Below are 18,201 nucleotides of genomic sequence, written 5' to 3'. Positions count from 1 at the left end.
TGTAAACAGGTTTTTTCCTGGCAAGTGTGCTACATCCTAGTCCGTATCGATGCTTTACATCAGGCAATCAACGGTCATACGCTGGCCTATATGGCATTAAAAAAAACCTATTAAAAATTGCGCTCTTGTGGATTGCCAGATATCGAGTTGATATAGTGTGTAAAAACCAGCGCACAAGCTTGACCAATAAGACGGATAAATTAATCTCACCCTTCGCCGCCGAACGCTACGACGTAACGCATATATAAACATAGCTTCTATGTGTTAAAATGTTAAAGAAAATAATAATTCTTAGTTCTCTGTTAAACAAAACAAAACATTGGTAAATTTATGTATTCAGCCATCTTTTTAGCACAGATTACAATATAAATTCTTTATACATATTTTATCAAATTAATGTTCACCGTTTGGTCGATTTAGACCATAATTTGCATGTTTTGAACCATTTTTTTTACTTTTATCTGGGATTTCTTTATCGGTAGCACTAAAGCTTGTCAATAGCTATCATAAAAAAAGGGAAAATCGATTGACAAACAGACAGAAAAAAGTACTGAACTGTTTTGTTATCAATTTATATAAGCATAGATATTGAATATGATTAGGTAAAACCAGATCCAGGAAACACAAGTTTTTCACAATTACTTCGAAACCTTTTAATATTTTCGATCCTTGGCAACAGTCTGCGACGTAAATTTGGAGCTTCATTTTGATTGTCGATTCAGTAAAGTAGTAAGTTCCTCTAGAAAAAGTAATGAAAATTGTACCATCACGCTGACCCAATACGTGTTGGTGGATAAATATGGCAGAATTTCGAATGATAATAGTAATTATAAGATTACACATTATACATTTTACTCACCTTTACATTTTAGAAACTTACGGCCTTACTTTAAACGTTGTTTAGCGGGTGATTAATTAAGCATTGCCGTCTTCTTCTTTCGAATGTCAAATCAATAATGACAGAAGGAGAGAATAACGTTTTTAAAGCGTCCCTACCGTTTGTGACTGTGACGAACTTAAAATATGGGTAAACATTAAACTGATACCTTTTTTCCCAGGCTTACTGGGATACAATCTAGATTTAAAATAAAATTAAAGATAATTCGTTATCATTTATAAGGCAATAAATGACACTACTGTTCCTATATGCGACTTATTATTTACTTATTGTCTAACTCAACAATGATTTGCTAGTCGGTTTGAAATTAATTTCAAATATTATGTACAATAACTCATACTACATAAACTCTAAAAATGTATAAATAAGAATTGTATTTTTTTATTTATTACTAATAGTTAGGCGGACTGACAAATATACCACCTGATGCTAAGTGGTCAGTACCGCCAACAGTCCCTTACGTCGTCAAAACGCCACAACTTTCGTAACTAAGATCCTTTGTGCGTGTAATTGTACTGGTTCACTCACCCTTCAAACCGAAACACAACAATATTAACCATTGCTGTTTGGAGGTACAATAAATCAGAGTCCTATCACCAAGTATAAACAAATACAACAATTAAAGAAACTAGTGGCTTTCCTCGGTATACGAGTTAAGCGATTATTGCAACAATAAAAAGCCAGTTTCGTGAAATTATATAAACCTTGGCTGTTGTAATATACAGTCCACATTCCTTGTGACGCTGTAAACTTAGTAATCTGTATGTACTGTTTGTTTAACATACGAATAAAATTTAGTACGCCGTGAGAGTGACAAGTGTTTCGGTATCGTACAAACGTGTATTAAGGTAAATCATAGTGTATGCGAAAAATATATAAAGTTTTTAATGTATTTATATTTCAAGTTATTGCAAATATCACAGTTTAATAAAATCAAATTCAAAAATAGAACTTAAATATATTATAAACTGTTAATAATATTTAACCATTTTTTTAATAAAATTTAACTTTTATTTAAAATATTATACGATAATTGAAAAATATTTGATTATTATTTGTCATTTATAATTTTTTTTTAAATAACATACTAATTAAATAGAAAAGTCGAAAAAAACGGATTCTCGTGTTATATATTTACATAATATACTTTATATACATTTTTTAAACCTATGAAATAAAGCTGAAAAATGTACTTATTTTTTGTTTGAATATGCTAATCTCTGGATTTGAAAAACATTTTAATATTTGATAAGCCAAATCTTATAGAAGAAGACACGCGTAGCAGCTTTATTATTCATATAAATGAAAGCTAAACACAACTATATAATATTTATACTTTAAATATCTTACTTAACAAATTATCATCAATCCTAAAATGACTTACTCCGTTTATTCGGATGGAGTGTGTTTTATAATACTGCAAGAAAAATCAGATATATGATAATAGCGGGGTTTGTTTAATGACAATCCCTCCATGGGAATGCTTTTAACCATAACACCAGGGGTTTCCCTTCACCATAAGGCTCGTTGAGAATCTGTACACGTATTCTTGGTCGGTACGCTTAATATAAAAACACTTAATATTCAAAACAACTACGTCCTTAATTAAAAAAGTACAACACCATTTGAAAAAGTTGATTTAGATATTCGAAACATGTTTTTGAGTTCTAATACGATTTATTTAGAGCAAGAAAAAAATACATAGACGGTTTTTGTGCAAAATAATATATTAAATACTAATTATGGAAAGTTTTTAATAAAAATTAAAGAGATTTTAATTTAACCGTAACTTTACACCGATATTTCAGTTTGCTAACTTTATAACAACAGTATTACCGAAGCATATATAAAAGTAACAATCCGTAAAAGTATGTCCAAATATTGGGCAAATTTCATGGCAAAGCTTTAACATGGTTTTGAACTTATTATTAGTGACGTATCAAAATGTCGTCCGCCATTCCTCGAGCACACACGAGATGAATTTTAAACATAAATTAGGCACAAAAAACAGTGGCCGTGCCCGAGTTTAAATCTGCAACCTTATGTTAAGATCTTCGTGTAAGATAAAAAAAAACATTAATATATTTATATACTTATATACCTTGGTAATTATAGCTCCAGGAAAACGGTATATAAAGCATGAATTTTAACAAATTTCAAAAATGCACACGCTCGGCAAATAGTTTACTTTTTTAATACTGTTCGATCCTATATAATACTTCTTCGATATATATAAAATGCGTGTGCTCGGCAAGTAAAGTTTATTTTTTTTAATACTGTTCGAACCAATATACTTCTTCGTTATATATAATTCTGATTCTGAATTCCTCCTAAACACCTGGACCGATTATGATGATATTTTTGCTAGGTGGCGTTGCGATATTTTCCAAGATATTTCGTTAAAAAAAAAGCAAAATTGTTATTTTACCGAAATATGTACGAAAAGAATTGTGCGAAATGTATATGTCACTCAATTACCCGTCCACTTAAAGTCGTATCCACCTGTCCACTAATAAAGTCATTGATTTTCCCATCAACATCGTTCTGCTATCTGAACATCCCTCTCTTCAAAATCCAGTATTACCTACCTATCTTTATTGCGCAGCTATGTGACTGATAAAAACATTCTTAAATTAACTTAATCTTATAAATAATAAATAATGTGAAAATATCGTTTTCTTTTGAATATATTTACCGACACTCTAAATACAACAGTTTGCAATGTTATCCGTATATAGATAATTTTAACAGAGGCGGAAGGGAATACTGTATAATTACGTACATAGCAATATAAAACAACAATATCTAATAATACACACAACATATATTCAATACAAGACTATTAATTTCTTCCTGTTAACAGATCATTTATCTCATAGTATACCTAGGACTAATTATCTAGAAAATTAATAATTACAATTAAGTTAATACACACCCGTGAATGAAATCGTCGCATATGAAAACACTAGTTTCTTGCCATGATTTCGCATACGTGTGACTATCTATGTAATTTTTACTATTTTTTCCCGGACAATATGCTTACAAAAATTCATGATGATCGATTAAATAGTTAAGACGTCTAAAAACAATAACTTAACAAACGAACTCTCGCTTTTATAAAATTAAATTTCGAATTGAATAGATACGAGTACGTAGCTAACGTCTTTCACTCGTTATTTTTTATTATTGTGAAGTGTCATGATAGCAGCCATATTTCACATGTATTCACAGCATTCTATGGAAAGCTCAATTGATCTATGAGGTGTATCTACACAGAAGACGAAAGCTTTGTAACAGAGTTGCTTCCTTTAGGAACGCTACTACGGCTTAATATAATTCGTAGCGCGTTCATAGCCTTAAGCATTATAATTTCATTAACAACCTAACGATAACGTAACGACTCAAATTATTTAAAGTTTCGATTAATATCATACTTTTTTCCGAAGGGAACCATACATTAAAAATATACTTAATTAATATACACTTCGTTTTATTAATATAAATACAAAACTAATTAATGAACGCTTCCTTATTTATAGGGATTATTTGAAATAATTTAAAATTAAAGTCAATTAGCTACTTGATTTAGATTACTCATTTTGTGTTATAGCAGTCATTTAAATTATCATTAAAAGAGAACGCGACTAAAACACCAAAGCTATGAATATGAATTGAAGTGTCAGTCGAAAGTATGCATAAATTTTAAGCCATTTTCAGCACAGAATTATGGCTACGTTACGATATTTTCAATTATTTGAAAGATAGATTAATAAAATTGATCGATAAATTAGGTTTAATAAAATTTAAAATAATTTCATTCGAGTAGATACTTTACCTGGCTACTATTACATTATATTCTATTCTACCATGTGTCTACATTGAGTAATATATAAGTCTTATTATAATATTATCAAGTAGTTTCACTCAAACTTAACGCAAATAAAACCGTCATAAAAGCGCAGTCGTTATGATACTCAGAGATACTTTGAGTAGTAGAATCATAATATTATCTTCTTATATTATCTGTTACAGGAGAATGTGGCCAGTATTATTATTTATAAGTTCGCTCTTAGGCATCTGGTTGAGATGGAGGTACAAGAATCAGCGGCTTTTGGAGATGGCAAAGAAAATACCCGGTCCACCAACAATTCCTTTGTTCGGAAACGCTTTGAAATTTATGTGTCAGCCTGAAGGTAAATATTAAGAAATCGTAAGAATTACCAATTATATTCTTTATTTTATAAATCACATTTATTTTTTCTAAACTATTCAATTGTTAGCTATGAGAAGCCATAGAAGAAGATTTCCTCCCCATAGAATGTTTTTATTTTAGTTCCCTTTTATATGTTTTTACTATAGATCCCTTAAAAATTAAACCATAAGTATGTAATGTACAGTTGGGTTAAGGTCTCCTCTCCTCCACGGAGTGGCAGATCCTGGGGCCCCCTTGATAACCTTCGGGCTATATTATAGCTCTGTTTTTATTTTTTTGTGGTTGTTATATGTGTATATTAGTATATATCTGTTTGTATGTATATTTTTGATTATTAATTACCGCCTTCACGTATTTCTGCCTAAAGGTTGACTGGGAGAGAATGCTTCAGGCATTAAGTCCGCCTTTTGTTCTAACTACACAATGTGGTGGTCAATTTTTTTTTTAATAAATAAATATTCTTAAACGAATACTTATTATTTTAACTGTTACTGTTTGTTCGAAACAAATACATTATAAGGAATACAGAATAAATATCAAACAATCCTCAACCTCTTATAATAAAATTGACAATAAATTTAACTTTTATTAATTAAATTATAATATAAATAAATAAAAATGAATGTTTATCTATGCTTTCCTGAGCTATTCCTCCAACTGCGATAAAACCTTGGTTAGGTATTCTGGGTGTGTCAGCGAACACAATGGTAAAAAAAAATCTTCGCGTCTTTCAAAATCAACCTTATAATCCCTTAGTTATAGACCCTTATCCTATCCACAAGAAGCGGGGACGTGTAGCTACTTAATTTATGATTCTTTATTCATTCAAAACAAATAACCTTATATTATTCGAAATTGATTTTATTGCATTGTCGTAACTGTTATACAGATTGGATTATTAAATAATTAACCCTTGATAGATCATAAGCAATTATAAATAATTTGTTACTTCAACTTTTATACGTCTATAATAAAATTAAAGATAATTAAGCAAATATAAAACATAAATTATAATATAAAGTACTGTCACAAACAACTTTATGTCCCAACTAATTATTACAATAATCATAATATACTATGAATATCGGTAAAGGTAAATAATTTAAAATGAACTCTATGTGCAATGTTATTAAAACTAAATTCAATCGTTTTGGTGAATAACAGTAACAGCCTGTTAATGTCCCACTGCTGGGCTAAGGCCTCCTCCCCCTTTTTGAGGAATATGATGAGTTGATGGATGCTCTCAAGCTTCTCAAGTCTACACTTACGGCACTCGCTGGTTAAAATTTAGCCAAAATGCTGAGGAGAGCTCTAACGATCCAGCGGAGCCCGGCACGGGAGAAGAAGCGTTTTATCGAAACGTTGCCTCTTCAATCTTATGAGGACCACAACAAGGGTTCTCTTGGGTATAAATCTCACATTACCCGTTTCCGGCTACATTTCTGGAGAAGTAACATGAAAAAAGGGATGGCTTTATATATAAAAACATATAGAAGTCTAGATCTAGGAACATAAAATAAATTTTGTTTTGTTACAGAATTCATAAAAGTTGTAAAAGACCTTATGATTGAGTATGATGGCGTATTTAAATTGTGGATCGGACCGGACTTGAATATCGTTGTTAGTAATCCGGACGATATAAAGGTAGGTGTTTAACTCAGTAAAACACATATTTTTTATAGAATAGATAGGCGGACGAGCATATGGGCCACCTGATGGTAAGTGGTCACCAACGCCCATAGACATTGGCATTGTAAGAAATGTTAACCATCGCTTACATACCAGACTGTACTATTTATAAGTTTTCACTGAATTTTCAATCACCATAAAATAAGGGGAAGTTCTCAATTATTAGTATTTTTTTATGTTTGTTACTTCAGAGCTCCGTCATTTATGAACCGATATAGAAAATTATTGTGTTGTTTAGTATGATACTTTCCGTTTAGCCCGATTTAAATTTGAAAAGATATTTGAAGTCGTTTTTGTTTCTTATTATGTAACAGCACTCTTTATGAAATAATATGATTATTATGGTTATAGTATAAAATTTCAGCTGCTCCTGACGAATAACAAAACAAGCATAAAGGGGCCACAATACAAGTACATAGCAGACGTACTCGGAGGTGGAATTCTAAGTGGTTCAGGTAAGTAGATCAAAAAATAATATAAATAAATATACATGGGTCGGATGAATGAGACGGAGAGTCCAGGCGCAGTACCAACGGTTGGTCCGTTGGTCTGTGAGTGTACTCACATCCAAATTGCAGACTCCGGGCTGCTACTGAGATTTTTCGACAGAAAACCCTTTTATTTTTTTTGACGTAACCTATGGTTTAAACACAGGACCTATAAGCGATCTTATATGGAGGAAGTCAAAATAAGTAAATAAAATTCAATATAATTATGAAAATATTTCAGGATCTGTTTGGCGAAAGCATCGTAAAATCGCTACACCGAACTACGGTAAGCGAGCAATTGAAAGTTACACCGATGTGTTCAATCAAGAAGTGGACTGGTTGTTGGATAAATTTAAAAGTTCAGCCAAAGGACAAGAAATGGACATTTACAATTATATAGTTCAGTGTACCAGTTATACAGTTTGCCGTAAGTACTTTTACCGATAATTAATTAACGTAGCTACAGTTCAAAATTGAATAACTTACACACATACCTTAAACCATATTCTCATCACCCTTGAATCGGAGGGTCTGTTCAAATTAACCGTGAAAGCGTAACAGACAGACATATAAAGTTACTTTCGTACATTAGTATAAATAAGTCTTTAAAAAGTATTTTTAATTGATCTTTTTTTATTACAGGAACTCTTATGGGCCTTTCGAAAGAAGAAACTGTGGAACTTCCACATTTGCAGTACCTTATAGACATGAGTCCGAAGTAAAATGCAAAAAAAAGCAATATATTTATTAATTGATGAAGCTGTTAACATAAATGCTTTATTGTTTCAGACTTTACGACATTCTGTTCGATAGAATGACGAAATGGTACCTACAGATGGATCCAGTTTTCTGGTTAACGAAATCATACACAGCACAGAAACAATTCAAAGAGAAGCTTCGTGAACTAAGCGCCGCTATACTTAAACATCGAATTAAACTGTTGGCTAACTCAGGTGATAAATTGTATCTTATGAATTCAGAAGAAGACTCTTCAAAAAACACGCAATTAAGTGTAATAGACAGATTCATATTATCTGATGAATTCGATTCGAAGGAGCTGGTAAATGAAACATTTACAATTTTTACATCAGTAAGTTTTTTTTTTTTTTGATAAATAACCATTTGATTTAATGTTTTACGTGATCGAAATTTTTGAGGCTTTTTGATTTTACTATTACTTAATTTAATAAGGTTAACGAACAAATGAGTCTTCTTTGCCCATAGAAATTGGCATTGGCAATATAAATATTTCCTTAAGCTGTAATAGCGTCACAAAACATATTACCTACTGTATTATGACTTTATGCCTCGTAACCGTTTTTTATTTTTATATTATAGATAGATGGGCTGTCAATTGGGCCATCTAATGGTAAGTGGTCACTGCCCATTGACATTGGCAATTTAAGATAGAGAGAGATATCAACCATTTAGTACCTACGTTGTCAATATGCCATCAATCTTGAGTCTTGATCATCTCCTTATGCCCGTAGTAACACTAGCTCACTCACCCTTTAAGCTGAACACAACAATACTGAATATTGCTGTTTGGCGTAGAATATCTGACGAGTGGGTGGTACCCACCCAGACAGCTTGTACAAAGTAAATACTAATTCAAACTAGAATACCGACAGTTGATATGTTTGACGTTAGAATAATAATAATGCAACCCACCACGCTGGGTTTGCGCACAGCTCTACCATTGGTCAAAAAATATTGTATGATGGACAAGAAACATAACAAAGTAGGCAGCTCATCTGAATCCTTTCCAACTTCAATTAAAAACCTTATTATATAATAAGTTTGCCTTAATCTATTATTAAAATTTTTATCCTAAAAATAATTATTTCCTAGGCTCTTATCTTACCTAGGAGTAATATATCAAATAATCAATATTTTCAGAGTCAAGAGGCTTCAGCTAAAATTTCATCCTTTTTTCTATTGATGATGGCATTTCATCCAGTATGTCAAGTAAGTTGAATCTGCATGTAAATAGGCAAAAACCAATCAATCCATCGAATAATTCTAGTAGACACAATAGAGAACTATTGAATCGTCATTTAACAGTATTAAATTAAATGTAAAACTACCTACCCTTGGCTTGTCAACCCTTTTTAATTATTTTTTTGTTTACCAATACATTAATAGAGACTGATTGATTACAAAAATATATTATTACAGGAAAGACTTTATGCTGAAATAATTAACGTTATTGGAAAAGAGGACAAGCCAGTAACTGATGAGGATCTGAAGCATATGCCTTATCTCGAAATGATCTTTAAAGAAGTCCTCAGATTATTTCCTATAGGAGGCATGTTGCAGCGAACTATTAAGGAGGATATTTCTATCAGTAAGCTTCAATACTATAAATTTATTAATTAAAATCCCATATATACGATACAAGAATTTAGTTTTAAATAATTTTAGATAATTTAAGCAAAGCAGCTATTATTTTCAGGTTCATATACAATTCCAGCTGGATCTGCTCTAGTCGTTCCCATCTATCATATTCAACGTGATCCTAAGCTATGGAATGATCCAGAATCTTTTGACCCTGAAAGATTTACCCCTGAAAATACTAAAAAACGTCCCCGATATTGTTACATACCTTTTAGTTTGGGTGCTATGGATTGCTTAGGTAAGATTCGTGTGAAATAAGTAATAGAAATAAATACAAGAAATAGAAGTGAAGTTTCGACTAACTACAGTAGAGTCCCCCCTATCTTAACCCTTGGTAGCTGGGAGTGGAAACCAACGCATCAGAATTACAAAAGTTAGGCTGGCATTAAAACTCTATCAAATCCTTTCCATGCATTGCGTGTAGACAGCGCCCACCAAAAATAATGTTAATAAAATGTTTAAATTATAATCAATGTTTGGTTTACAGGAAGGTACTTCGGGGCAAAATTAGTAAAAACAATCGTCGTCAGAGTTTTACGAAAATTTAAATTAACTTCTTTGGATAATTTTAAAAATCTTCGAATAGTAATTGCAATATCAGCAACTTCATTAGACGGATTTCATGTCGTTTTAAATTCAAGGGATGAATGTTGATATGCATAAATGTTTATTGCAAATAATAAATGTATCTATTAAAAACAAAAACAAAAATTAAATTTATATAAAGCTGTTGAATTTAATTAGTCCTTGACACTAACAGCTGGTGAATGATTGAATATACCTATAAAACTCTTTTCGGAACTTTGGAAGTAAAATTAAAGTGAAGTTAAACAGTTATGTGGAATATTGCTATATTAATACTGGTGGTAGGGCTTTGTGCAAGCTCGTCTGGGTAGGTACCACCCACTCATCAGATATTCTACCGCAAAACAGCAATACTTGATATTGTTGTGTTCCGGTTTGAAGGGTGAGTGAGCCAGTGTAATTACAGGCACAAGGGACATAAAATCTTAGTTCCCAAGGTTGGTGGCGCATGGGATATGTAAGCGATGGTTGACATTTCTTACAATGCCAATGTCTAAGAGCGTTGGTGACCACTTACCATCAGGTGGCCCATATGCTCGTCCGCCTTCCTATTCTATAAAAAAAAAAAAAATTACAAATGAAGATATATTAATCAAGAATTGTTTGTAGTGCAACATACAGCGAAGTTAACAGCAAATCACTTGTAATATTTTAATTTACGGCTTAGACATAGTGACTCCTATTATGATTGGAATAGACTATACATGTATTGTTACTTAATCTGTACTTTGCTAAATCATTATCAGAAATAATGAAATTGTCATTCATAAAGTTTACAAAGTATATTTTATTTTTCATTAATTAGAATCGGTTTTAAGTTAGGTATTTAAGGTATTTTTAAACTTGTACTTATATTTTTTTAAATGCAATATGTAGTGTGATTTTTTTTAAAAATAAATAATAGTATCGAACCAACACCCCTCTTCCTTCAACATGTAAAAATATCCTTACTTTGTAATAAAAACAATAATATGAGAAAATAAATCAAAACTCATTTGAAATGGAAATATACCAATGCAATATAATTTTAGATTTAATTGATATTATTATAATTATTATCATTAAATATACTCATAAAATAATTATTTTTTTAGTATATTTGCACCATTGTATTTATAAATAATAGGATACGAATACTATATTAGTAATATTTAATTCCTCAATGTTAATAAATATTAAGTGCACATAAATAGTTGTTTTATTCAATTGTATCGATTTTATAACAAACTGATCACCGAGTTTATTGCCGGTTCTTGTCGGAAAAATTTACATAATGAACCGGTGATATTTAAAAATCTAATAACATGACGATTCAAAAGTGCTTGTAAAAGCCTTCTTGGATAAGGTTTTTTTACTTGATTCGCAGGGCTTTAATAAATGGCCTATCAAGCGCAATAATAATTAATTCGGAATGTAAGATCTTTATAAAAGATCTTTATTACAAAGACTGTTTTAATCGATCATTTTAAACCATTATGCTTTGAAATAACTACATCACTAATGTCTTGATTTCTACTGTCAAGTCAAAAGTGTCAAATTATTGATACAGATTACAGAAGTTGTCAGTTTGAATTATCATCATTTGTTGTATTTTTAGGTTAAACCTACTTACTTGGCCTAGTTTCAGCGTTAAAAACAATTTAAAATAAACACTCAAGCAGGACAATATCCACTTTGATGAGTTTCAAGTGAGAATTAGAGCAACAGATTTTTAAATGGCGTCGTTTTCTAGACTAAATAAAATAGCTTTGTTAGGCTTAGGCGCTGTAGGTGGTACTTTAGCTTATTATAATATTGGTAAATCTGAGAAAATATTCCATGTTCAAAATTCATGGACGACGAATTTCACGCCGAGTGTGAAATGGGAAAAAAACTGGGACCAGTAAGTTATTTTTCAAATGTCTACATACAAATTTTCATACATGAATTTCTTATTAAAATTTTCAACTACAGAAAAGTCGTCCGTTCATCGTTATTTCGCTTTTATATGTGTTTTTAATACAATTAGTGTATATAGCTAGTGTAAATTAATCAAATTATAAATTTATATATAACACATAGACATAAATATAAAAACAATATATATTATTTGCTCAATCAAAAGAACTATCTATGTAATGCAATTGATATGTTTAGTCGTGAACCCGAATCAATCGTTAAACCAGTTCGGTCAAGCAAGCCAGAAGATGAAAACAGGTACAACGAGCAGATTGAAAAAGCAAAGAGCAAAGCAGTGAGGCACTTGTTCCTTATACGTCATGGTCAGTATAACATAGAGGGAGCAACGGACAAGGAGAGAATCTTAACAGAATTGGGTAAGATTTTTTTTAAATATCAATTACGAATAATTGAAATAATGACATTACACTACTCTAAGCTAAAAAGATACTTTTGAGCTTATAGTATATTCAATCCGAATATACATTTAGTTATTGTTTTTTTTTAAATGTTACATTGTTTTAATTTACAAAATAAGTATTAATTATCTTTGACAGTTGTCAGAGATGAGAAAGGTTGATCTTATTGATTAATTAAAAACCTAAAATTATATTTAAAAAACCCAATTGTGCCATGGTACTTCACAATGAAACATTCCCTTTATAATTTTTAGGCAGACAGCAAGCAGATCTAACTGGTCAAAGGCTGGCTAATTTAGATATCAAGTGGGATCTATTGGTTCGATCAACAATGACCAGAGCTCAAGAGACAGCTTCCATCATAGCAAAACATCTACCCAAAGATATAGAGGTTAAAGACTGCCAACTGATCGAGGAAGGTGCTCCCATTCCTCCTGAACCTCCAGTAGGGCACTGGAGACCTGAGCCAAAGGTAAGCTTATGATTATGATTTTTAAGAAAAAGTTATCAGTCATTAATAATTTATATTAAATCATTAAATATATAACACAATTTAAAATATATAATTAATTATCAATCATCATCACCATCAGTTTTGAGCTTTCCATTTTTTAATTCATTTGTAATCAACCCATTAATTTGGGTTGATGCATAATGATGAAAGAGAATGGGATCTGTGCACTTTTCTGATGCCAACTGTCTTTGGAAATGCTTTTAATGGTGGGCTGGTTTCTCACAATTTTATGTTTTGTTGAGGTGTTAAGTGCTAACAATATTGATTTATGCAATTAACACAAAAATTCACCATAAGTGGCTCTTGTATGAAAAACCAAACACCTAAAATAATAATGTACAATGATAACAGTATACCATTAATCACATAAATTAATTTAGAGAAAAATTGTTGTATTTTGAATGAGACCAAAATGCATCATGCGATGATGGGACGAATGGGATGCGACTTTTTGGAACTGAGACACGTGCGTTTCATCCAATAGCGGTCGATGATTCGCTTGACGTTACTTGTACTGCAATATTTTAAAGATTTTTTGTGATTTGTGAGATTGTGTGAATTAACAATTAGAAAGGGGTAACACTCAGAAAAAACAAGCATGCGAGTTAATTCTGGCAATTAGATATACATACATACATATATGTGAATGTATATACCTACATAGACAAAATACTAAAAACATAACCCTTTATGACTCTATCAGTGTTGGGTAATTATTGTTTAAAGTTCCATCCCATTCATATCATTATTGTTGTTCCTCAATAATGATTCAAACGATTGTCGTTAAGTAGTTTAGTTTTGTTATTTAGAATTTAAACTGACCAGTTTTGCTGTTTATCATCACTAATTCTAGAATATTCACTTAAATATTGTAATATCCATGTACTGACCACATTACCATATAATTAGTTTTTAATCTCATATTACCATTAGCATGATTGAGTTGCTCCCACTAAAATATATTATTCTTGTCTCAAGAATTCTCTTAAATTACCCATTATTTGGGAAAATAATAATTAAAGTACACACTGCAGGCTGTAGCCTGTATAATGTTTTGAATGAATTAAAAAAAATTGTGCCGTAGTAATACTTTGAAGTACCTAATAGTTGTAATATAATATTTTTATAAATGGCAACCCTGGTCAGTATACTAACGCGGTACGGTGTTGGCACGTGTAGCAGTTCTTCCAGGACAGCGCGCGCATCGAGGCGGCGTTCCGGCGGTACTTCCACCGCGCGCCGCCCGAGCAGGCGCACGACTCCTACACGCTGCTCGTGTGCCACGCCAACGTCATCCGGTTCTTCGTGTGCAAGTGAGCTCGTCTTGCATCATCGCCCGCTCATCACACTCAGACTTTTTTCCTATTTCAACTAAATCGAATGAACGTATATTATGAATATTTTACATCCTGCGTGTAATTTTTTTTCTAACTAGCAACAGAGGTCAAGGAACTTCTTATAGGATCCTATTTCATGTATCGCAATTTGTTTTTTTTTTTTCTAGCAACGTATCTATATATACTACTTTTTCATAGTTCTTAAGATTCTTTTAAGAATAACCGATTAACGAGATTGATACCTTTCTATAGTAATTTCTCCAAATAAAAACATACGCATATAATTAATTACTGTACGATATTTGACAACAGTTTAGTACCGTGCGTTTTCTTAGATTTCAAAATGGCGACCAAATTCTGCCGGAACGTTAGGCGCCATTTTGAATTTAAAGAGGAACAGTTTTGCTCAATATCTCAGACATTTTGAACTTTTAAACAAAAATTTGTTGATATGGATGGATAAGGATTGTAGTTGTTTTTAACTTTAGTGATTACAATTTTTAGATTTAGTGGTATCGATATGTTTACCTTAACTATCGAATTATCTCGTTTATTATGTACATTAAGGCATAAAATGTACAAAGTCGCATACAATTACTTTTTTTTTTAATTTTGAATCGGCAATAATCAATAGGTTGAAAGACTTAACAAGAAAATCTTTCGTCAGCTCTAACGTCACCAGTTGCAGTTCATTGATCATTTTACCGTTTCTCAAAGCACACGGTAGTAAATAGCCATATATTAATTTCCAGGGCGCTCCAGTTCCCGCCGGAGGGCTGGCTCCGGATATCGCTGAACCACGGCTCGATAACGTGGCTGTCCATCTTGCCGAACGGCAACGTCGTGCTGCGCGCGCTCAGCGACACGGGACACATGGAGCCCAAGTACATTACCAGCCGGTAAATAGCAGGTGCTATCTTATATAGATATTGTATTCGTATATATGTCATGTATGACTGTTGTATGTAGTTGTAGCTCGGGTATGAAATAGCGATGTATTAATGTTGCCCGTTCGAATATATTCATGTGACAGCTAACCCTCTAAGAAACTGGGTGTACGTCAGAAAGCCCCATATCTTGGTGTGTTCTGAATTTTCGTATACAAATGTATTTCGACGCGCAGATAACGAATATGATATAGTGATATTTATTCTGTGACATTATCTCATTTACTAAAGAACTGGCTTGATTGTCAGTTTTACACTCTTCCCGTTACTGACTTCCCGAGAGTGTCGAAACGACTGACTACACGAAATGTATTGAAAAAATTGTTTCTCCAAAATCAATATTTATTACAATGAACGTGAAAAAGCGTAATTTTGTATCATCACCATGAAAATGAAATTGCAATTATTTTGTATTATCATACGTTTATCATATCGTAATATATATATGTCTATACGAAAACTCAGATCAATCGAAGCTCAGGGGTTTTTAGAGGTTTACCGGAAACGTTGTGTAGTAAGGCTGCGGTCAAACTATATGGTACCCGGAATCCATAACTGCAAATTAAGGCCGGAATTATATCTATTAGCATCGATTCGCATTTAGCTAGGTGGTTTTGGATGCACGTAGCATCAATTCATACCCGCTATAGCTTAAATGTAACGTTGGTTGCTACTTATTTATAGTAAGGCTTTTTGTGCAAGCCTGTCTGGGTATGTACCACCAAAGAACATTACTTAGTAATGTTGTGTTCAGGATTGAATTGAGCGAGTGTTGGTGACTCATTGACGATGAAGGGAATTGCTGACATTTGTTACAGCGCCAATTTCTATGGGCGATGGTGACCACTTACCATCAGGTGGTCCATTTCCGTCTGCCTACCTATTTTATATAAAAGAGTAATAATACGCAATATAAACATGCGAAAGCTGAATTCATGCCAAAAAAAACTATTGCGTACGCATTTTCATACAAAACGGCTATTTTCGGTAATAAAACGTGAATCTATGCAGATTTTGTTTATATATAGAATAGGAAGGCGGACGAGCATATGGGCCACCTGATGGTAAGTGGTCACCAACGTCCATAGACATTGGCATTATAAGAAATGTTAACCATAGCTTACATCACCAATGCGCCACCAACCTTGGGAACTAAAATCTCCCCCGGCCTCTAAAAATACACTGGCTCGCTCACCCTTCAAACCGGAACACAAAAATATCAAGTACTGCTGTTTTGCGGTAGAATATCTGATGAGTATGTGGTGGACCGACCAAATAAAAACAACTCTTGGCGGTCCTTTGCATGAATGCACCAGGCTCACCACTAACAGGGACATATGGCGAAGGCGTGAGGCGAATAACATCTGCGCCGAATAATACATAATACTTCATAGCGACCACGACCGCTCTGACAAGAGTGTCACGACGAAGAAGAAGAATGTGGTACCCAGACGAGCTTGCACAGAGCCCTACCACCAGTAAATAAATAAATATAATTCAAGCCCCAATATTAGTCAGAGTATTAAATTGCCACATATCACCTAACTATTATAATTATATAATATAAATAATAACATATAAATGAATATCCATATTAGATCTTTAGCGATAAAAACTAAGTCAATTCCTGTGCCACTAATATATTTAACGATTTCCGCGTAAACACGTGATTGAACGTCGTATTGCTATTTGGGGGATAATATTGCTATAATAATAATAATAATATCCGTGGACATTTTTCACACACGGCCATCTGATCCCAAATTAAGCTTGTACAGAGCTTGTGGTATGGAAGCCAGACAACTGATATACTACATATACTACTTTTCTTTTGTAAATACATACTTATATAGATTACACCCAGACTCAGAACAAACAGACATGTTCATGCACACAAATGTCTGTCCTGGGTGGGAATCGAACCCACGAAAAGGCAAGTATCTACCAACCACGCCAACCGGCTCGTCAAATTGCTATCATTTTATTTAATCTATATTAACGTGTACTGCTTATTCGGCATTCATTTCTGCCCCATTGGTCTTATGATAATGCTACTAATTCTGAGGTAAAAATCCGGGCTAGCTTGATTGTCAGTTTTACACTTTTGTCACATCCTGCTGTACCACCACACTACAATACTAAGGGAGGAAGTTCACACACTCATACAAACACACAGACACACACACACCTGATTGTATCTCATGTCTCGTGCGCCGATCTAGTCTTGATATATTAAAATAAGCCACCGTGTTCGAAATAAGTAAATTCGTTTTTAACACTATTGAAACATATACTAGTCTCTTTCATGCAAACCAATTTTTTATTCATTTAACATATATCCGTCTCGTTTTCACCCTACTACCCTTCATACCGCAACTTATTGAGTCTTTCCACCAATTATAATGTGGATACTGTTATTTATTATATATTATATTTATTATTATTTTTTTCTTTAATTGAAAACACGGTGAAAAAAGCCGAGATGGCCCAGTGGTTAGAACGCGTGAATCTTAACCGATGATCGTGGGTTCAAACCCGGGCAAGCACTGAATTTTCATGTGCTTAATTTGTAATTATAATTCATCTCGTGCTTGACGGTGTAGGAAAACATCGTGAGGAAACCTGCATGCGTCTAATTTCATTGAAATTATGTCACATATGTATTCTACCAACCCGCATTGGAGCAGCGTGGTGGGATAACCTCTAAACCTTCTCCCCAAAAAGGGAGAGGAGGCCTTAGCCCAGCAGTGGGACATTAACAGGCTGTTACTTGAAT

At 32.7% G+C, this 18,201-nt stretch overlaps 2 protein-coding genes across 5 annotated transcripts in view; both read left to right on the top strand.

Moving 5' to 3' along the window:
* Positions 1–1,643: 1,643 nt before the first annotated feature.
* On the top strand, positions 1,644–11,274 carry LOC126775350 (cytochrome P450 4C1-like). Its single transcript, XM_050497217.1, has 11 exons — positions 1,644–1,746; positions 4,931–5,091; positions 6,649–6,755; positions 7,165–7,255; positions 7,530–7,715; positions 7,931–8,006; positions 8,078–8,378; positions 9,188–9,256; positions 9,467–9,635; positions 9,744–9,923; positions 10,173–11,274. Exons 2-11 carry the CDS (start codon positions 4,935–4,937, stop codon positions 10,337–10,339), a joined length of 1,503 nt encoding a protein of 500 aa, XP_050353174.1. The 5' UTR covers positions 1,644–1,746; positions 4,931–4,934; the 3' UTR covers positions 10,340–11,274.
* A 560-nt stretch (positions 11,275–11,834) lies between these two features.
* LOC126775352 (serine/threonine-protein phosphatase Pgam5, mitochondrial) overlaps positions 11,835–18,201 on the top strand; it is a 68,850-nt gene continuing 62,483 nt past the window's right edge. Inside the window, exons 1-5 of one of the 4 annotated variants that reach the window (XR_007669872.1) lie at positions 11,835–12,152; positions 12,407–12,585; positions 12,882–13,099; positions 14,321–14,454; positions 15,231–18,190. Coding sequence is in view for 3 of the 4 variants with exons in the window: in XM_050497222.1 (XP_050353179.1) it covers positions 11,986–12,152; positions 12,407–12,585; positions 12,882–13,099; positions 14,321–14,454; positions 15,231–15,381 (849 nt within the window). In the remaining variant the exon portion in view is untranslated. The remainder of the gene's footprint in view (positions 12,153–12,406; positions 12,586–12,881; positions 13,100–14,320; positions 14,455–15,230; positions 18,191–18,201) is intronic. The other 3 variants (XM_050497221.1, XM_050497220.1, XM_050497222.1) reach the window with 3 other exon arrangements.

The sequence above is a fragment of the Nymphalis io genome, chromosome 18 (assembly GCF_905147045.1).
Source record: "Nymphalis io chromosome 18, ilAglIoxx1.1, whole genome shotgun sequence".
In the NCBI taxonomy this organism is placed as follows: domain Eukaryota; kingdom Metazoa; phylum Arthropoda; class Insecta; order Lepidoptera; family Nymphalidae; genus Nymphalis; species Nymphalis io.
This window is presented reverse-complemented; position numbering and strand designations above follow the sequence as displayed.